The sequence below is a fragment of the Oculina patagonica genome, chromosome 2 (assembly GCF_052425735.1).
Source record: "Oculina patagonica isolate OP01 chromosome 2, crgOcupat, whole genome shotgun sequence".
In the NCBI taxonomy this organism is placed as follows: Eukaryota; Metazoa; Cnidaria; class Anthozoa; order Scleractinia; family Oculinidae; genus Oculina; species Oculina patagonica.
In genome coordinates this window covers 43,917,986-43,940,523 of record NC_135759.1, presented here as the reverse complement: position 1 = coordinate 43,940,523, position 22,538 = coordinate 43,917,986, and the positions used below count along the sequence as shown (strand labels likewise).

Genomic DNA, 22,538 nt, shown 5'->3' with positions numbered 1-22,538 from the left:
AGGGATGCTTTTGCGAAAATGGGACATATGCGATGCGCAAATTAGATAAGTTCACTTTGCATCATCGTGTAATTGCCACACTTTTATTCCGTAAAAGAACGTCGAATAAAAAAGAAAATGTTTTGCACCGTGTGGTTTTGGCTTCTTATCGCATTGTCGAAAATCTACCAACGGATTTCTGTTTTAAAGTTCGCTTATACGTCGACGGCAACCAAGTTTGTGAGAGAGCACGAGTAATAGTTTTTTTAAAAGAAAATACCGTGTTAAAATGAAGTTATCATATGGGCACGGTTCAGCGTGCAAGGGTATTTTTTTAGAAGTCTGAGATAACATGGACCATTTTAGTGGATTTACATGAACAAAAACTTTTTTTTACATATTTGTGTATGGCGGCTGACAAGTAAAGTCTAGTTCTTCTCGTTACAAATTTCGGACCGCAGAAATGTTCTCCGATCGTTAATTCCGTTACTTATTGATAAAGTGGAGGGGGGGATGACACTAATAACAATAATTAATAAAAATAATTTATTTCTTGCGCATTACATTAAAACTTTCAATGTTCTTTCAATATAAATAAAAAAATACAATAAATATAAAGTAAAGGATAATGAAAACAATATTAAGGAAAGTAAATAAAATATATTAAATTACAATGGGATAATAAAATACTAAAATTCATTATAAAAAAAATACTAATGTTTATAATTGAATAAAAACGTTTTAAGCCTAATTTTTAAATTATCAACCAATGGGGGAATTCTCACATCAAGTGGGAGGCTGTTCCACATAGAAGCATACTGCAGAAGGGGTTACACGTTCATGTGTGTTAAGGCACGTGATGCAATTGGCGGTAAAGTAATTGCGCTTTTAATCATTGTGGTTAGTTGCATACGTTAGATGTCATCTGTCTTCACTTATTTATTTATATTTTATTTATTATTTTCTTAGTGTTTAATATTTATTTTCAATTTTTTATTATTTCTTAATATATTTTTGATGTTCCCGGATGTTTTGGAATGTTCCGGCTTTCATTGAGGACCGCGTTCTGATAGGCCCCTCGGATGCCGGAGTGTCATTTCACTCAATACCCATTGTTTGGCGTGATTTTTTGGTGTGGCAGTGTATTCACCTGTTTTCTTGTTTTCCCGTGAAGGGTCACGATTTTAACGTCATTGTTCTGTCGCGTCGTACAGACGTAATTGAATAGTAAACATAATAACTTGGACACATTTTGACCTTGATGTTTTCCCTTGTGATGTTTATAAATTAGAATTTTTGTTAGACAAAAGATACAAGACACTGATCACGATGTCTCGAAAGACAAGCTACTACGACAAATTTAGTGTAACTTCAATTGCGGAAAACCGAAAACGGTACACAGTACAAAGAAGAGACTCCGCCGTATCAAACAAAAGCAGCAACACTGAAAATGGCCAATTTTTCAACATCTTCTTCTGCATCTTGAAATGGTTCACGGCAGCGTTCCTTTTTATGGCTGTTTTATTTTGTGTTGTAACAAGCAAGATTTGCTTGCTGGTTCTAGGACAGCAGTTTAAAACAGTCAATCAAACCAGGGTAAATGCTACAAGGGAATATTCTGCCGAGACCAGCAAAATGGCGTTAGTGTTAATGCTTCTTCTCGCTCTGATCATACCACAAGCTATGTCTCTGATTTACGCTTCTTGGACAAGTTTGAGAAGAAAAAGTCGACCTTGGCCAACAAAGAAGGGATTTATACTGGTAAGTACAGTATTACTTTCTAGCGATAGCCATTTGATTTAGAACACTTGATTGTATATTATTTTTGATCAGGCTAGGTACGGTGTCTGTGTTATTGCAGTTGCGAACCAAGCTATAACCAGTTACGTACACTTTTCCTGGTTGTGACTTTCGGAGCCATTAATGAACAGACCTCAATTTAGTAAGACGCTTCCAGTGTTTTTCCCTCCGCAGATTTTAGGCTTCAGTGAAAATCACATATTTACTTTGAAACTAGAACATGCTCCATCGATCAACGAAATTAGTTAAATGTTTAATATTTTTGCCGCCATCCTTCCTGATATGTTTCATTTTTTCCCTTTGTTAATTTAGCTTGACTACATGCAATTGGCTATGGTTTGTACTGAAACCATAATGAAAATAACGGATACATTTATGGTGGGTTAGCCAATATACAGCGGGCGTAATTTGGAGTAATCACAAATTAATAAGTTCTCTGCAGGATTCAGCAAATTAAAACCAAGATTTCAGCTATCACTGACAAATGATCGACATTTGGGCAGCTTACTGATATTAGATTGGCTTTGAAGTTTGAAAAAGTATGGCGATACTTATATTATTTAACCATCTCAAACCGTACACATCTAGTACAAGGACACGGTTTTACCTCGCGCACTGTCTGTATAGCCTGAGGCATGCAGAAAATAATTAGCAAGAGTTTAATTTATGGCAGAACCATTCAAGAGTGGTAATTATTTATACTGATTTGGGCAAAAAACACGAGAGTAGGAAACTAAGACCTTTTATCCTCCATGTTTTAATCGAAACGTTAATAGCTGAAACGAGAGGAACAGCAAGCGCAAAAAAAGTGTCCTAACTGAATTTTAGGAATTATAAAATTGCAGAACGTTTTGTTTTCAAATGTTTATGTCTTGTTGTTTTCGTAACTGTGGAAACTAAAATGGATTGCTAGAAGAATAAAGAGCAAGACACTATTATCGTCTGAGACAATGTACTTGTTGATAATAATTAGACAACAGAATCATTGAATTGTAGCAATTTAGATTAACTGCAATTATTTGCATTGTACGTGTTAACCTGTTTTGACTTTAGTTGCCATAATACTTCACGTTTGGTTGATTTGTTGTACGTTTGGTACGGGCGCCTGTTGTTTCCTTTAATTTATCTTTCCACGTTTTGCACCCGGTGGCATCAAGCGAAACTGTGAAATACTGCAATAGACCATTTGCATTATGACGTAAAAGCGCAAAGACTTCTGGTAGTTGTAGTTAGGTTCGCGGGAAAACACCATTTCTGCCTTATGATTGGCTAAGGGCAGCCAAGCGTGAAGGTGGACATCCAAGACTTTTATTTTGATCTGAAGTTGAGCTGCAAAGTTTACGCTCTTGTTGCTACATTTGTTTATACATTTATTTTTTCAGTTACCTGTCAAAAATATAGAAAACGGGATGATAGCTTTGGAATGAAAATTGACTGAGTTCTGTGTTTTAACCAAGACAGACTAATGTTGTTCGTGTTCAAGTAAGTTTAATATGTACGTTGTGTGGCAGAGTTGACTTGCTAGAGATTCATTCATCGCGGCCGACAACTTCTCTTCGTAAATAATTTTAGCCAAATATCACAGCTTCAAAAAAAAGCGCACTGGAAACAGATTGCTTGAAAGGACGAGTCGAGGATATAACTAAATTTGTGTGCAATCAAGTGAAAGCAAGGCAAGCCATTGACTTTGTTCTTAATCGATTTTCAGACGTTCAACAAACGATCGCTTCCATCGATCACAGGTGAATTAATTCTTCACTGAAAAGCTTAAAAAATTTACCATATATCATGATTGCTCGGCGGGACGGTCAGTTCAATAGATTATTTTTACAGTGAGACAGAGAAACGAGTCAAATATTTTTCCTCGTTCAATCGAGCTTCATCGATGAATCATGAAGGGTCAATCATAAAGAATTTTCAAGCTGATCAATCAAAACTTCCCTGTGCAGGTGAATACAGATCATTTGTTTTTATCTTAAAATTGTATTTTTCGTCAAATTAGAACTGTAATTGCAATATTCTTTAACAAAGAAGTTTTCTTGTTTTTGTACTGGAAATGTCAACTCGTCGAGTAGCAGTTGTGGTTTCAATCCGAGCGAGGGCCGTGCGAGCGAATATAATTTTATTTTCATAATCTTGTTGCTGAACGATTACTTGTGCGACTCGAAAAATGAGCCTCAAAGATTTTTACGAGTGTAGAAATCATGTACTGTGCTCCCCCATGTTTAGAAAGGGTAAAATATTGCGTCTTCGTATATTATTTAAAAATACCTGGTAAGCAAAAGTTTTAGGAATTTAACTAAATAACCGCGCGACTGAGACTTGGAGGAAACATTCGTTGAAACTTCACTACAAAACGCAACCCAGCAAATATACAATTTCTTGCATAGCTTTTTTTTACAGTAACGGACTTGGTTTTATACTGAGAGGTTGTTTTTTGCCCTTTAAATGAAGCCACAGGGACGTCTTCTTCGGTGAGGGTAATTTTCTTTACCTCCATCACGATTTTCTTGGGCAAGCGAGCTTGATGACGATTCAAAATTTCCCGCCAACCTAACTACAACTACCAGAAGTCTTTGCGCTTTTACGTCATAATGCAAATGGTCTATTATTTATTTCTTCATCCTTGATTTCAATCCAATCGGTTGCGGTTCACTGATTGATTATGCTTTCAAAGTAAAGTCGTTAACACTGTGAATACAACTCTCGATAAAAATACCTTTAACCACAGGCTAAAGGGAAAAAACTCTTGCCTTATAGCTTCCAGTTTAACCTGCCAATCAAAACTAGAGACGGCTGGAAAGCCTACCTGAGGTTATGTATCACATACGGCCATATTATTGTTAAGACCTGCATTGCATCACGTATCGAGTTAATGAATATTTTATTTTAATGCCAGACACTGCTACGATGTCAAGGATGTAGTTAGGGTAGTGGGGGTCCTGGGGTCCTGAACTCCCATTCCCCCTCCCCCCCCCTAATTGTTTTAAGTCAACGATATACAAATCTTATAATTTAGGTGACGAAAACGCTCAAATCTAAAAATCAACATGGTATAAAATTAAATCGTTCTTTTCCAGTGCTAGATACTCTTTTATGCAGCTATTTTGTAGGCTTTTTACTCCCCTCAGGGTTATTGCTCATCCGTAAAAAAAAAAATCAGTTTTAGTACAAAAACAACGTGCATGTCGACATGACAATCTGGTAAGATTTTAATATATCTTCGAGTTAGCTCATTTGTAAATTGGTTTTGAAAACCCCCGTTGGAATATATTGATAAAAGTATTGTATTGAATAACTTCTTGCCCGCACGAAACAAAATACATCCGAATTACAACCGAACGCAATCCAATATTGTCGAAGCACAGTGTACTATCTGACTCCAGTAGAATTGCCTGAAGGGAAGCAGGATCAAACGACCCTCTTCATCAATAAAACCTCATGTTATTATCACTGTTTAATTTCTATTTTGCTTCAATTCGCTTCTTCAATACTTATTATTTATTCAAAGTCTCGTTTCCTTTTTCCTCCAATTGTAGATTTTGGTCGGTGGATTCTTGGAGACTAATTCTCTTTGTTTCATTACCATTGTTATGCTGACGGTTCTACCAGTAGACCCTGATTCAGTTGTACTGCTCATGTGCAGTTTAGCTGTGGTACCCTCGATATGGCAGATCACGAAATCACGATCGCAGTGGTCAACTGTGGGTGGAAAGCTGGATGTAATCAAGTTTACAACATCTGCTGTTATTGCTATGATTGGTGTTTTATTGCTGTCTTTAAAGGTAACTGTAAAAAAACAAAGTGTCAAAAATTTGGCTACTTAATCTTATAGGTCAACAACATATATTATCGTTTGACATATTTACATTTTTTCTTCCTTTTCGTTGGCCGAAAGCCCATCACGTTAGCTGCTGCAACTAACTGTAAAAAATAATGGTCTGCTCATGCACATTACTGTGTGAAAGTGCTTTTACTGAAAGTAATATTCTGCTTATGCGTTGTTGTGTCCACTTCCGAGAAAACTGTTTTCCAGAGTTGTCAGAGAGTGCATGGTATTTCTACTAGCCGACCAGACATTGAAAATAAATAAGTTGCTCATTTATTTTTTGAAAATCCCAAAAAAGAGAATCATATGAGGATCAGGTCGTATCATTAAAAGAAATGTGTTGCTTTTCTTCCGCAATTACTACAGCAAGGCAGCAAGCTCCCCCCGGTTCTCGAAAATAATAGTGATCTATCGTACCTTGTCCCATAACATTTTTTCGCTGTCATTAGATGTCCTTTTTGGGGTTTAAGGAAAGTAACAGTTTCAAATTGTCTAACAAAATGTAATCAAGGTTATTTTCGCGCTGAATCGTTGTGGCGCATCATCCCGATACAGAATCCTGCCATTCATTTCCCAAAGCTATACTCAATTACTGTTTACAAACAAGAACTACCAGAGACACTCTAAAGCTGTTAAATCATTTTCTGCCTAGTGGGCTTAACTGTTTCCTGCATATTTAATTTATTTATTTCGGCTTTTAGTTATTATTTCACATTAACCTTGTCATTTATACCTCCCCTTAAGATACCTGATACCAGTGGACAAATTGGCATTCCAGTCGCCTTTGTTCTACTCTCCATTGCTTGGTCACCTAAGTTCAGGAAACTCCAAATACAATGCAAACACCAAGAAACCAGGCACTCTGATGAGACCATGTCAAGAGGTTCTGTTTCAGGCGTTTCTTCATATATCGACGACATAGAACAAGGACCTCCTTTGACAAAAAGCACAGCTCGAGGGAAAGCGGCAATTATTTCTTCTCTGTGGAAACTTCTTCTCACGCCTTTAGTTACTGCCACTTTTACCAAGATCTATAATATAGCTGACTTGGACAACATTTCTTCCGGATTCAGCGCCATCAATCCATCAAATCCTTCATTTGTGTATTTCATGCTCCATGTTTTTGCCAGCTTCTTTGGCTACCATTTTGGTTGGCTCACCTGCTCACTTTGCATGCAGCGGGTTGGATACGCTCTACCATTGACGCTAGCAACACCGACCGCTATTTTTATGACGCACGTCATAGGAATATGTGAGACAGATGCCATTCCGTTACCTTGTAGTTCGCAGGACCGAGCTTATACTCTCTTAGCGGGCGCACTCCTATGGTTTTCACAGCTATTAGCCACCACTTATTACGTATGGAAGAGTCAAGGACGGATTATGGCAAAAGCATCTGATTTATTTTGGATTCCTTCTTATAATGGTATGTGCTGTCAATGTAAAATACGTTCGATAGAGCGATTTTTTCTGCAGCATAGTCCCTTTAGTGTGACTTCTTCTTTGAAGCGAACATAGACAAGTAGCATTATACTGGTTCTGACAAATACCATTAGTAGGTGTTATAGTTGAATCCCAATAACTCGAACCTTCAAGGGGAGTCAAAAGAGTGTTCAAATTATCAGGGGACTAGAGTAATTGAACGTAAAATTGGTAAAAAAAATGGCCTGTAAGGGAATCGAAAAAGGTTCGAGTCAGCGAAAGGTTCGAGTTACCAAGATTCAGCTGAATAGTATATCCCAATTATCACTAATTATATGAATAGGACAGTTCTCACATTTTAACTGGTGATCTATTTCAGTGTAAATCTCGAACAGTAGTTCACAATAGTTTTTTAAATCTAGTGAGAACAGCTCAATGCGTGATAATCATCTTAGATCAGTATATTTTGCCTCTTAGGTGTCTGCATTGAACAGTATCTCTTATTGAACAGACGCAATCAGGCTTCTGATGAGGAACAAACCACACAGAAAGGTCTCGTAAACGACATCAATGTGTTTATATGTACAACAATGTATCACGAAGAAGATTACGAAATGGAGCAACTTCTTCGATCAATTCATGACGTTGACATCAATAGGGAAAAATCAGGTTACCATTTTGAGTCACATGTGTTTTTTGACGGATGTGTCAGGGTAGAGGTACTAAACAATTATGTGCTGCAGTTGGCTTCGCTGGTGGAAAAGACATTAAATGTGCACTTTAGTGAATGCACCAAAATGAAGACCCCGTATGGTATGCAGCTTACATGGAGACTTCCGGGTGGAATGGACTTCACAATTCACTTAAAAGACAATGCTAAGGTAATTAGCACAATCCTCATTTAAACACTTACCGTATTTTCTCGAATAAACGCCGGGGGCGTTTATTTAAAACTTGGACTCAGAGACCCGGCGTTTATTTGAAGCCGGCGTTTAATCGGGGTCCGGCGTTTATTTATGAAGTAAAATTTTCAATCATTTTTAAGTTAAGGCTAAAACAACTGATTAACAAACGCTGGAGGGATCCTAGCGATTTTAGCGACAGCGAGCACTACAACAAAAGAAAGAGAGTGCGTCAGTCATAACAAAAAGAGCATGCCAGAACATTGACTAACATTGCTATATTTTCAATTTTGTGTTGTTGTACGTCATAAACCGCAGTTAATGTTACGCCAGAGTTGTTCGTAAAGCATTTATTAAAATAACAAAAGCCGTATACCATATAGTACGTGTCATAGCAGTGCTTTTCTAGTGAATATCTTCACTTATTGGATCGACGCAAATAAACGCCGGGACCTCGATTAAACGCCGGGACCCCGAATAAACGCCGGGGGCGTTTATTTAAAACTTGGCCCCAGGGACCCGGCGTTTATTTGAAGCCGGCGTTTAATCGAGGTCCGGCGTTTATTCGAGAAAATACGGTAGTCTTTTAGCTTTGTGATCTTTTTTCAAAATAATGTTTTGCATTTTTAGTTTAGCTAGATCAAATAACAATAGCAAAAATAACGGACAAACCAGTGGCACTATAATTATAAAAAATACAAATTAAATTAAAAACCCTACATCTTCAATGCCGATATATAATGAAACTTTTCTAGGTTAAGTAGATAATAAAAGCTAAATTAATTAAACTTGCGTCAACATCAAATATCTGTAAGATGGGAATTGTCTTATTTATGTCTTCTTCGTGTGATGGGGGAAGGGGAATTTAATGTTGAATTAGATAGCTTAGTTTGTTTTTATTCTTGAACACTTATGATGCTTGTCCTTCGCATGTTACAACAAGATGGATTTTTAATTTTATACTTCCACTTGCGAAACCTTGTTAGTTGTATACTATGACGAGAGGTATTATAAAGGCAAAGTGTTTTAGGGAAGATCAAGAGATAATGAATTTCCAAATTTATTTTTGGAATTCTGAAATGCTGCGGAAACCCATGCACTATCCATTGAACCACCTTGCTCTTAGAACAGATCACAAAGCCGGAAGAATGGATATTTTGAGATTGGTAATGAGAAGATTGTTGAAGACAAAATTATTGTGTACACATATTAGATACTGTTTTTCTTCCACCATATTCAGGTGAAAAACAAAAAGCGGTGGAGCCAGGTGATGTACATGTCCTATGTCTTGGATTTTAAAGAGCAACTCCTTGAAGGTGAGGTTTTCACATAATAAATGACAGGTTTCTGGTACATTACCTTCAAATGTATGCATTATAAGCAATATTGAATATTTTTAATTCATAACCTGAAAATCATTTTTTTACATTCCAGTGCAAGACGAACAGTCCTTTATCCTTACCACAGACGCTGACGTCAAGTTTACCTATGACTCCGTTGAAGCATTAATAGATCAGATTGTTGAAGACCCCAGAGTTGGTGCAGTGTGTGCTCGTACTCACCCCCTGGGAAGTGGGCCTGTCGTATGGTATCAAATATTTGACTATGCTATTGGTCACTGGTTTCAAAAGGTTAGTAATTGTTACTGAACTAACCAAGTGACTGATCAAGCATAAAGTAATATGAGTATATATTAAGTAAAAAATACTCGTTTACGCATGATTAACAAAAACAAATGAATAAAAAACACCGATAGGATAACTAAAATCTTTAAAAAGTAAGACTGTGCGCTGTTACCTAGACAATTTGGTGTCCGTATTTATATGCGAATTCAAATGCAATGATTTTACATTTTTTTTTAGGTGGCAAATCACATGCTTGGTTCAGTGTTATGTAGTCCCGGATGTTTCAGTCTGTACAGATGCCAGGCTGTTAGAGATGTTTTGCCAACCTATGCTACTGGTGTGGACCACGCTTTCGAATTCTTGACAAAAGACATGGGTAAGCTTGATTGCAATTGTAAAATGTGGCAATAAAAAACTTAAGTCTTCGAGACAACATAAAATAGTCAGTAAGATAACACGAAATAGTCCGTAAGCGCAAATTGAAACCATCTGTAGGCAATTTTTTAAGATTATTTTTGCTAAGGCAATTTCTAAGATGCCTTCGTCCTTTGTTTCAAAACGAGTCATGGCACACAAACGTTTCCGCAGTGCAGGTAAACTGTGTCACCAGATACTCAAAGTGATGAGGTTGTTGATGGGTACTAAAGTCATTCATGACCATTTATTCTTTCAAGGGGAAGACCGTTGGATGTGTACGCTTATGGTGCAACGAGGTTGGCGACTGACATACTGCGCAGCTGCAGTAGATAGCACTTACTGCCCGGAGAGTTTTGATGAGTTTTACAAGCAAAGGCGAAGATGGACGCCTTCAACTCTTGCCAACCTTGTTCTTCTTGTCAGTGAGTGGAGGCGGATTTTGAAGAACAATGAACACATCTCCTTCCCTTTTATTATTTACCAAACATTTCTTGTCTGCTCCACTGTCATTGGGTAAGTAAAAGCTAGGAGAACAACTTGCGCCAAATATTTTTAATATAGTGACCTAACAATCTTATCGTGAACATAACCGTACTCTAGTTGCCCCGAAACGTTTTCGCCAAGAGGCCAAAATCCAAGGTGGTACCCTAGGACTCCCTGCGTGATAAGAATAAAATAAATTGGCAGTATGCGAAACGATCTTGATATGAAGAAACTAGAAGAAACCGTCACGGTTTAGCCCAAAACGTTTCCCGCGCTTTCGTTCCCTGACAATCGATGAGGTTTGACGTGTAAATAGACCTAGAAAAATCTCCGGGCTGATCGTCTTGAGGTTAAGAATGAACTAACACTTGCCCATGTCTCAGCTCTCAACTCTTTGCACCAAGCCTTCTCAAACTCATTAATAATTCATCAAGTTAAAACAAAGAAAATTATATCCGTGACGGTGGTTTGGAAACCCAAACTTAATTAGATAGATTTTTACGATTTTATTTCTCCCTTTACTCCGTAGTTTTTGTTTCGATTGAGAGATATATCAAACACTGAGACAGTGTTTCATCGGCTATCAACACTCGAATTTCAATACTCCGCTGCGCGTCGTATTTTCAACTCTCTTCTCGGTGTTTGGATATCCCGATGAAACACTGCCTCTCGTGTTTGATATATTACTTCTTTAATTTATAAACGGAGTAAAGTAAAAAATTTCGTATGGTCCCCAAACGGGCTGAACAGCACTTAATAATAATAATAATAATAATAATAATAATAATAATAATAATAATAATAATAATAATAATAATAATAATAATAATAATAATAATAATAATGCACTTAATACACTTAGCGGAAGAATCGCTCAATCACAGGTAACAACAGTGCAAACAGGTTATACTAATGCATTTGCAAATACCAAATAGTGAAAATTGGTCAGTTCTTATAGATATTTTGTTAAAAAGATCTTTCATTTTTCTTGTTTCAGACCCTCTACCGTCATCTTGGTCATTGTGGGTGGAATGATCTTTTCGGGTATTAACATCAACGAAATAACTACAGTCGTTCTCATCAGCCTTGTAATTGTTGCTTACGTCATAGTATGTCTATTCACGCCACAAAATGTCCAGCTGAAAGTATCCAAACTACTAACGTTTGTTTTTGCTGTAATCATGTGTATTGTGGTCATTGGTGTGGCTGTTCAAATTTCAAACGAGATAAAAGAAAGAAAGGCTGAACCAACATCAGCGCCAACCCTGGAACCAAACACGACACATCTACATTAGCAACATCTTTAGAACACCATCTGCCTGCTGGAGTCAGCACCATGTACTTGGCTGGGTTATCCGGGATCTTTCTAGCCTCTGCCCTGCTACATCCAAACGAGTTCACATGCTTGTTACACGGAATTTGGTATATTCTGTGCTTGCCTTCTGGTTATCTGTTGCTGACAATATATTCTCTTTGCAATTTAACAGACAGGTCTTGGGGTAAGTTTATGGTCGGGTGACATACAAGAGATGATACACAGAGTTCATATTGAAGAAGTCCAAATTTTAGCGACGTAATGCTAGTAACACTCTGTTTTATAAATGCCACGACACACTCCATTGGCGCTTTGTGACACAGTTATAAGGAGTGGCCCATAAGGCCGGAGCTTATAAGTAATTACAGTAATAAATAACACTTTTTTACTGTTTTTTGTTTGATTGTTTGTTTGTTTTTTGTACAGGAACAAGAGAAGGAAAGTCCAGTGTTTCAGAAGGAGGAGACTGGTATAAACCTGTTTTGAACTGTTTAAAGAAGACTTGCAAATGTTGTCAAAGCCAGGAAGAACCGGACCAATTGACAGTAAACAAGCGAGCTAAAAGAGGAAGCATCGTAGAAAGCAAAACCAGCATTAAAGCGGAAGTTGCGAATTCCTACAGCAAGGTAAATTACGGTCTATATGGGTTTCAATAAGAGCTACTGAATCGACTTTTTAAAATTTAGTTGTTACCTTTCAACAGAAGAACAACGCGCAACATTATTTTTACAATAACACTGCGAACGTTACGTAATGCAGCCAGAACTGGGGAAGATCGGATGATATCCCAAAGAAATATCACCCAGTTTTCAAAATATTTACGGTTATATTCATCCGTTTAATTTGGGTTTTCTTATTTGAACTAATATTTTTAAATATAATATCTGCATATTTTTAAGAGCACGCATAAAATTCAGTTTCAATGTTTGCAGAAAATATTTCTTGCGTTTTCTCTATTTATATCTAATTTTTTTCCACGATGGTGCTTGGCCACAGAAATATTTCGGTCAGTGCACTTGCAGCAACATGGTTAGGCACATGTTAGCCTATAAGCGGGACTCCTCAGTCTACACTGAATTTTTTTTTATCCACTCCTTTATTCATTTGAAACTGCAGAGAACGGGGCCAAAAGATACAAGCGAAAACGCGGAAACTTCATTCTCTACAAAGGGTGAGGTACTTATCACTACCGAGACCACGGAAGTTCTTTGCCTCCCTCCTGTACCTGAGGAAAGTGCCGAAAGCAATAAAGTGGAAGAGGAAAGCCTAGTAAAGAAAAACGCCAAACCCGCACGGGATAATGCACCACATAAAAGCGCCAAGCACACCACCACTGCTATCGATGACGACGAAGACCAAACTTGTGCACTCCCTAAAATTGTTGTGAACTCTGATCATGAAATCCTAAGTGAATGTGTGGATGTTGTTCAGCCTAGGGGGATGGAGTTAAACGGCGCTCTCATATCGTCTTCCGGGGAAAATGTTGTGCGGGATAAAATGTCATCAGATAAATCCTGTCAATCAGCTACTACTTCAAATAAGCAGCATCTACAGCAATCTTCTCACCCTGACGAAGCATATCTTGACAAAGACATGGAAAACAACAACTTGCAATCACACTGTTATTATGAGCCACCTGAACAAACAACCTCTACACGTGAGAAAAGCATGAACAAGTTTTTGGTAACAACAACCATTGCGGACTCCATGGACAAGTCAGGGGAAATCCATGAAAATACAAATTTCAACAGTACCACAGGAAATCATTTTAGTCGATCTGAAAATAAGGCAAATTTATATCGGCCAGACTCGGAGGAAAGACCCGGATCTTTACAAGCAGGTACATCATCGCCTTCCAAAATGGATTACACTGTAATTCCAGGAACAGTTCCTCGACAAATCTCGGCAAGTCAACAACTCGACCAAAGAAACATACCTAACCAAAACCAACAAGGCATTCCACTCACTGTTTCAAGACTTGTCTCGTCATCCGCATCAATGTTGGTTAATAACACGGAAGAGCAATGGAGTGACCATGAAGGAGAGATGGTGAACCATTCAGGGTCATCATTTACGTTTGGATCAAGCCTTTCAATCCGGACCTTAGGTAAACTTAAAAATAACCAATGTATTTGATAAAAAGCGAAATCTCAGTGTAATTGAATTGATTTTTTTCGATTTTTTATCAAGTACCTTATTTTCACTAAATTTCGGAAGTATAAAATTTTGCAAAATATCAAGAGCCATATTTCGGAAGTATAAAGTTTTGCGATTTTGACTCGGGAAGGTAGAATTGGAGTGTAAAAAAATTCGCGATTTTTCCATTCTTCAGTATGAAGTCTTGACCTCAGAACAAGCTAAATATAACAAAGAATAAGGTATTCTACCGTCTAATCACCCGATAGGCACATCTACGACTCCACAAGCGAGATTTTGAAGAAGTTAGCGCAGAGGACTGTCGGACGGTGAGAGTGATGCAGTGGTCAAAATCAAACAAAAATAAACTCCTAAACATGACGCTGAGACATGTTGGAATAACTGTAACAAAGCAACAGCTTGAATGTCATTATTTCATTGACATTATACGTAATAAATATGGCGATTTTAATCTTCGCGTGTTTTACATTTCGTAACTATTTAATTTGGCGACTTTTTCAAAATCGCGAAAATTGCGAAATTTAATTGGTACTCGCGAAATTAAGTGAAAATAAGGTAGGTGATATTTCTATTGAATCTTTCTCTTCCCTCTTTTAGATGAAAACAACCGTCCTGCGACAGCATTGAATAATGAAGTTTCGTATTCTGATCTCAACTTACCAGTTGAAGATTGGTTATCAAAGCCGTTCAAGGTAACAATTGCAATTACTGAAACAAATAGATTTAGCCAAACCTAAAAGCGGAGCTCCCTAGTTAGTGATTATTAAATTACTGGACTTTACAATTATGTTTCCGTTCTAAAGTAATCGGCATAAATATTAAAACACGGTGACCATAGGTGCAAGATGAATATCTTAAGGCACAACAAAATATGCTTACGGCACAACAGATTTTCTTGAGACAGAACAAAATAAACTCACAGATATAAAATAAACTCATCACAAAACATATCTTCTCATGGCAAAAGGAAATCAACTCACAGTAAAACAAAGTAACGCAAGGCTTTACTGCACTGCAACAGAGGTTTTAATAAAATTTGAAGTAGCCAGCCAGCTGGTTTGAGTGGAGTAACCGACTGTAGTCGAACGGAGTAGCCAACACTTTACATGTAAAACAAAAACAGCTGAATAAAGGTGAAAGGCAGCAAAGAATTCACGGGAAGATCCGAAAAAAGGCCGACACAATTGCGTTCGGAAAGAACAAACATATTTTCACTTATTTTGGCAATTCATTAAAGTTTGTTTCCTTACATTTGGTTCTTTTACTTTTTTTCAGCGAACTTGATCGATTCTGAGCTTAGCTTCGTTTCAACCGACAGCCATTAAATTGTAGTCTTGATCATGATTAGACGAGTTTTAACAAAACAATTATTTTGGATTACCCCGTAACAATTGCGATTGTCGCAATATTAAAGGAATATAGACGAATTTTGAGGAGATTGTGCGCGGAATATTTTGGAAGAAAATTCTGTCTCGCTCGCTTTACTCGTGTTTCAATCAACCGTCATATATAGTTAGCACCGCGCAAAAATTTGGTCGCCTTTCATATATATCATCATTTCGTTTAAATCAAACTTAAATGTCCGCATTATCCAGTCGTTTTAATAATTTAAGGAAATATAAGTGGTCGTTATGGAGTAACGCAAACATATTCTATTTTTGTACTTAAATTTATTCCTCATCGTTATTGGTGTTGCTGCGATAGAGTTCCAAACACGCAAGAATGTTTTTACGAGCCACCTAAAAACTGGTCTATATTACTATAGTAAAAGGCATCATTAGAAATATCACGAAAACACTTTATTCGTATTTTATATATTAAGTATTTTAAGTATTTTCTTCTGATCCCTAATTGTAATGAAATGCTTTGATTTTCCAGCGCTATGCTCCAAACTTTCGAAAGCATGGTTATGACACTACGAGCTTTTTGCCCGGAATGACAGACAAGGTGAGTAAGATATGCAAATTACTTCATGGTTGTGCTGATAATAAGCGGGGATATCGTAATGAACAGCAAAAGAGTAAAATTGCCACGAGTACCATAAGTATCTGGTACTAAAGTCATCATCAAAAAAGGGAAAAAACTGAGATGTAATTTGATTTTTTTATATAGTTAAATTACGAATATTTTATTTAACATTAGAGAGATTAAGCATAACGTTAATTTTTCCCGCGAACGGCAAAAATTCGACATCAGCCGTCTGCCGTTTGGCGTTCGTTTTTTTCTCAGGATCTTCAAATGATTGGAATCAACGTAAGAGGACATCGTCAGAGGCTGCTACGGCATATCAGAAGAATTCCTCGGGTCGATATCGAAGAGAATATTCCAGTGAGTAAGACGAGTAATTACAAACAATACGTAGATAAGCAGTTAACTAACAATATGTAATACAATCATAAGGGTTAAATGTATGAATTAAGAATATAAAAGATAAAAAAGAGAGGGACGCCATGATCTAATGTAGCTTATATCGTGTCCATCGCACTAACCATTAGGCCATGCACCGCGCCTCCCACAATGCATGAGGATCCTGGACCAACAAGAATTTAATTTTGCCTTAAATCGATCTGGTGTCGATCTTACAATTTCTTATTATGCCTAAAAGCCCTATTTAAAATGAACTTGGGTGAACTAAAGCACAAGAAAACGCACGCAAAAACTCGTCTGTGAATCGGCGTGATGCTTACATTCTTGAGTGTCAACTGGCGTGGGATAAACAAAAGCACACCATGTCGACATGACTCCCATAGTGCAATGTTCATCAGAATTTCAAAAGCACGGTGCTTGCGTATGCGTATTGTGCTCGTGCCTTGTATCAAGAGCCAACATGCCAGTGGTTTAACTTGAGCTTTTCTAGTGCTTATCTTGCAATGTGAACCAGGCTTTACAGCACCTAATACCGCAATGCTGTCAGCAATGATTGTACAGAAAATTCTGTCCTCTTTGGAACCGGCGTGAAAAGGTAGTTAACAAATTCACGCAGTTAAAATAAACCAAAGCACATGTAAGGTCTAGAAGCATTTTTTTTATAGTTATGTGTTGCTACAAATCAGAACAAGTTTGAGACCTGATGCAATATAACAAGGCGCTTTGCTTTGATACTTATTAGGAAAACGTAGATAACTGGTTGGAAGAGCAAGATCTTGGCGAATATTGGCCCAAGTTTGAATCAAGTGGATACACAGAACCTAACGACTTGGAAGATTTGAAAAACATGAGCAAGGAGAATTTGAAGGAAACATTTAACATCCACAAGCAAGGCCACTTTAACAGGCTCTTGTCTGCCATTCGCAAACTGCAGTATCCTAATCAAGGTAGATTTTAATTTTTATTACAACAAATACAAATACCAAAAACAGTGTTTGTAATTACGCACACTACTTTCAATACGATAATTTCGTATTCTAACTTGTACTTGTTAAAAAAATTAAAATAGGATTTGTTACAGCTTAGCAATGTAGATAAAACTTTTAGGTATGGAGTGAAAGTGATTTCCTTTTAACTGGCAGTGTTTTTTCTTCTTGTAATTATCCCCATTACCACTTTCAATAACATGTGTACAATGAAATTCAGAAATATTTGAGACACTTAGCTTGTTCAGGTTTGCGCAACTTCATAATGCTTTATAGTTTAAAACTTTTAATCCCAAACTCACTAATTAATCTTGGTTTTGGTGCTGATGGTAGTTGTAACGTATTGCTAGCTGCGTTGTTTGAAAATAAATGCCAGTTCTGGGAACATGCTTGTTTTTCTGAGGAGAGTTCTGAGCGACTGTGCATGCTATTTTCGATTTAAAACTTTCTGACACGGGCTCAATTTTAATTTAGGCTGCTTTCCCCACATGATAACTTACATATGTAGGGAATCACACAAGATACAAATTATATCAAGAAAAAAATTAAAGTTTGTTATTTTTTTTATTTCCAGGACAAATAAAAATTCGTCAGACCCGGCGCGAATTGGATCGCCTTCCCTTATTCTACTTAGATGTTGACAATTCAGACGAAGGTGTGGAGTATGAATTCTGGGAAGGATTGCGTCAAGCCTGCCTCATTCCTGAACTGAGTGCCTTTGACCAGACTTCCAAGCTGAAAGAAAAGCTCGTGGAACTTAGAAACACGACTCTGTTAGTATTTGGTGTCACCAATGCATTATGGATGATAATCATATTAATCCTCGTACAGCATAAGGACCTGAAGGTCTTAGGTGTTGATATAATTGGCCTTGGGTTCCTTACTGTTTATGGGTTTATATTCACTGTACAATTTCTTGCTCTTTTAGGCCATCGTTTTAAAACGGTAGTTCATATTTTGGCGCGTACACCCTGGAGGGTTAGAACCAACCGTGTGTGCCCGTCTGAATCTGTAGGTGGTCAGCCAACACCATAAGAATGGTTTATAGATAGTAAGTTACAAACTACCTGTATCGCATCAATTAGACTAAGGAATGTATTTTTAGTTTATAATGATTCCATTTGTGAATTTGCCTTCCGGCAACTGAATATGGCGGTGAGGAAAGACTTGTAAGGGTCTATTACATTTTAGTAGAATTCTACTAGTATACTAATGCAAATGCTGCAATCTAATTGGCTGAGCTAATTCAAACTATCAGCCATTACTGTGCAGTGGCTGAAGGTCGTCTACAAGAACGGCGACATTTTATTGTTTCTCCGAAGTTTCGGAGAAAGTTTAGAAATATTTTTGGAAAATTCAATTCCCACCACCCAAAATTCAATTTACCGTTAAAAAGTCAAAATTACTGAATGAACTGATGGACATGACTACACAACTGAAAGTTTCAGATCTTAATTCCGTCCGCGCGCGCGATTTCGCTAAAGTGTGAAGTTTAAAGCGAGTTCATATGCAGAAAAATAATTAGAAATTATTATATGAAGGAAAATGAGTTAGAATTCTACTAAAACGATTAGATTATTCGCTCTCAATTTCTATGTGGTGATAGATTCGACCTTCAGACTCATCAACTACCACCTCATAGAAATCTCAAGCTCATAATCTAATTGTTAAATAGGTGTACAAAAATTGTATCTACTTATATTACTAATGCAATGGATTCTATGCGACTGTAAAGCTAAATAAATTTAATACTCCTTCAACCTGTGTCACAACAATTTTAATTCAACTGCAAGTGCAAAATGATCTGAGACCAACTGGTTGTTCTTTGTAACCAGTTTAATGATCTGTTTTGTCGATACTGCCACATTAGAACTAGTGAAAATGGCATCATAGTTACCACCGTCGATGTTAGTTTCCTTTCTTACAGGAAAAGCAGATTGGAGACCAGCTTGATTCATTGTTTGTAATAGCTTTTGATATTCCTTACTTCCGTTGCTCGTAGTGGGAAAATGATTGTCAGTGTTAAAATCTCCAGCCACAACAATGTAAGAATGCTCTTCGATTCTCGGTATGTTTGTAAGAAGTTCGTGTACTTGCAAAGCTCTGGCCTTTACTCCATGGGGATCCAAATGGGTGTTCACCACATAAAGACGCTGAGAGTTGAATAAAAACTCTCCGACGACAAACCCTCTATAATCAGCAAATTGCAAAACTGAAAAGCTGTGGTATAGTTTTGACACTGTTCTTATTAGTGGTATACGACTAAAAATAACAACACCACCGCTGTTTCCGACATAAGGTGCAGCAAAATCTGCAATAGAAGTTCTGTAGTGAAAACCCCGTTGCTCCATTTCTGTAATCAAAAGCAAGGCACATTTTGTAATAACAGCTATTCCCATTTTCAAGATGTATGCCTCTTGTATCAGCACAATGTCAAAATCCTTAATGCTTTCTACAAGAACTTCAATTCTTTCCTGTAGGTTCAATAAAGTGTGTGGTTTTAGAAATTCACACCACATGTTAAAGCTGACAAGTCGAATGTTCTTTTCTGAATTGTAGGTATGTTGGTTTCCTTTGGTAAAGTTTTGGGTGAATTGATGGAACAAACGTATTTCGTCCTTGTTGAGTCCTGAACGAAAGGATTAATAATAATAATCGATATTTTAACAGGGTGACCCCTTCAGTCGCAGGACTGGTATCAACGGGGGCCCTGTGTAAAATAAAACAAATTAAAGGATTTTGAAGCAAATACTAAGATTACCGTTACCCATCCAACGGTAGCGGAGCGCCATCTATAAAGAGAAACAGTTTCTGATCAATTCTCGATATTTAATACTTTGCATTGTTTCTAAACCATTTTCACACACACCCAGGAAAAGCAAAGATATGATTGGCAATATTGTTGCAAGGCAGGAGATTGCACGAATTAAAACTGATATGCGAAACGGATACACGTCGCCGAACGGGTAAGACCATGTCACTAAGCGAATATATATATGTGCAAGCGAAACATCTTGGGTGCTGGGAACATGTTGGCATTACGTGCCGGCTAATGTTGTAGATATTTTCGCAGCGGAATGAGTTAAGCCTTGTCATTAGCCTCGCTTACAAGTCCAACAAACGACCTTCAAATTCAATGTTACGATGGAAGATGTGGTGTTAAATATGAATAAATCCTGACCAAAGACTCAGTGTTATTCTACCGCGAAGAGAACTCTCACTGATCTGCCTTTTTTTTTACCGTGCTCACGAGATTTATCCGACTGTTTTTGTTACCGAAGAACTCGTTATCATTGTTTACATGTTCGCAGAAAGTCATGCTTCAGTTTCCCAAGGACACACAGTGAAGGAAAGGGCTTTGGCTAAAATCCCAGCGTTGTAGTCTAAGGTATTACTACGGCTCTTAATTGCCATAGCTTTGCTTTGGTTTGGTTTTGACGTCTGCGGAGACCATTTTCACTTTCATCCACAGTTTACAAGAATAAAATGAGATTAAATATTACATATGTCACAAGTCAATTTTGCATATTGATTTGGATGTATTGGTCTTAGTGTTTTTGTCAGCAATAGCTGCTTGTCACAAAAACACTCATTTTGAAACGAGGAAAACTTAACCCTATATGAAGCATTACTCAGTTGAAAGTGTACCAAAAGTTCAACGAACAGTCTCGAATAAACGTTATTCTCCGATGCAAATACACGGGTACGTGGCACGCAAGGAGTATAATTAGTTGTATTCATTCGCTCTTCTTTCAAAATCCCACCTTATTGCTTACCTCAATTGCATTATTCTCTGTCCTTCGCTTTCACGATGAAACGAATGAGAAATGCAAACGTTCTTTTATGGATCCCAGAAGACGCTCAAATACGAAAATTATTTACACCTCGAATTGTGTTACGAAACAAGTCAGTATGGTGATGGTGGATATTGGGCCCTTTGCAGCTTACGGTCACATAGTACAAAATCAGCCATGCCGGAGGGCAAGCTACGCTGTGAGACATTCAAAACGATGGAAAGTCAAGCATGACTGGTTGAAGTGCTTTGTTTTGGATGTGCCAAAGCATAGCTTGCCCTCCAGCAAGGTTTTATTAGCCGGTAGCTTAAGCAATGACGATGGCGACGCCGAGGACAGCGCCTAGTGAAAAATAAATTTATATTTTACTCGAGAATTTCGCGATGATCCAGATGTATTCCGTGTATTGATTGGTTTAGGAACTCCAGCTGGTTATTTTTTATTAGTGCTGTATTAATGTATCGCACAAATCAATAGTTGCAGTTGTGAAAGACAACGTTATAACAGTATGAAATAATAAAATAAAGCAGGGCAAAAATAAAGCGTTATGTCATCTCTGGTGCCGGTTCTTTTAGTCGCTGTCCCTCACTCAATTGAGAAAGATAGCTCCTTATGTGATAACACAGCTCCGCAGCGGCCCGAGCGTAGCCTCATAACCATAATACAGGCATAGAAGATTGCATAGAAATAGGAGAACCATACATTTCATTATTCATGGACATCCTCGCTAGCGGTATAGTTTGCGGGCGCGTACAAATAGCGACGACAAACTACGACGAACGTCGCCGAAACATGACGGCCGTAGTCCAGAAATAGGTTAACGTTAGTTCTACCGTGGGATGAGCTTTCTCGATCAGATTCCGCGACAGTTGACAGATTTTCGCCGGGGAGATTATTAGGCTTTTGTACATTATGCTAGCATTTTTTCGAGCGTTTTAGTGAGGTAAAAGCATTGAGCATTATTCGAGCATTTTAGTGGCATTTTCCCGGAAAATTGATTTTTTGCCGAGAAAATAAAAAAGAAATTATTTTTTTTAGAGAAAATGAAGACTAAAACTCAAAATTCAACTACAAATAACATTCTAGAGATAGTCAACTACTTTCTGTACTTAGCCTCGTAGATGATTTCGAGGATTATGTTTTTTTGGCTGTATTTATGAACTTGTATACGTTGTTGTTGTTACTTGCAACACTTGTACGTTTTTGTAAGTGTTAACAGTTAACACCATGTTAAAAACTTTGAAATTAATAAAAAAAACGTTTGTATAATGAGCATTATCCGATCATTTTAGTGACTTTTTTGGGGGAGACCGATGATTTTAGTGGGGAAACAAAAGCATAATGTACAAAAGCCTAGAGATTATACCCTGTTTTGCTTAAGCTTTGCCATCAAATGCTTTCTACAGAGTTGGATATCAAATAATACGAATTGAAAAAACTGCCGTTTCGTCTCTAATCATGT

General features: G+C 37.4%; 2 protein-coding genes across 2 annotated transcripts; one reads left to right on the top strand and one right to left on the bottom strand.

Annotated features, from left to right (window-relative positions):
• The first annotated feature begins 1,308 nt into the window (after positions 1-1,308).
• LOC144640262 (uncharacterized) lies at positions 1,309-18,901 on the top strand. The gene is given in 17 exon segments (XM_078499456.1): positions 1,309-1,740; positions 5,319-5,564; positions 6,353-7,034; positions 7,508-7,911; positions 9,173-9,248; positions 9,367-9,563; positions 9,795-9,933; positions 10,232-10,487; positions 11,455-11,738; positions 11,741-11,956; positions 12,199-12,398; positions 12,889-13,879; positions 14,527-14,621; positions 15,808-15,876; positions 16,159-16,257; positions 17,039-17,243; positions 17,857-18,901. Coding segments are annotated over 17 exon segments (5,052 nt in total). The 3' UTR covers positions 18,318-18,901.
• Positions 18,902-19,048: 147 nt separating this feature from the next.
• Positions 19,049-21,365, bottom strand: LOC144644797 (uncharacterized). Its single transcript, XM_078504342.1, has 3 exons — positions 21,059-21,365; positions 20,022-20,074; positions 19,049-19,926 (listed from the first exon to the last, which is right to left on the bottom strand). The coding sequence occupies exons 1-3, from the start codon at positions 21,067-21,069 to the stop codon at positions 19,049-19,051; spliced, it is 942 nt and encodes a 313-aa protein (XP_078360468.1). The 5' UTR covers positions 21,070-21,365.
• Between the last annotated feature and the right edge of the window lie 1,173 nt (positions 21,366-22,538).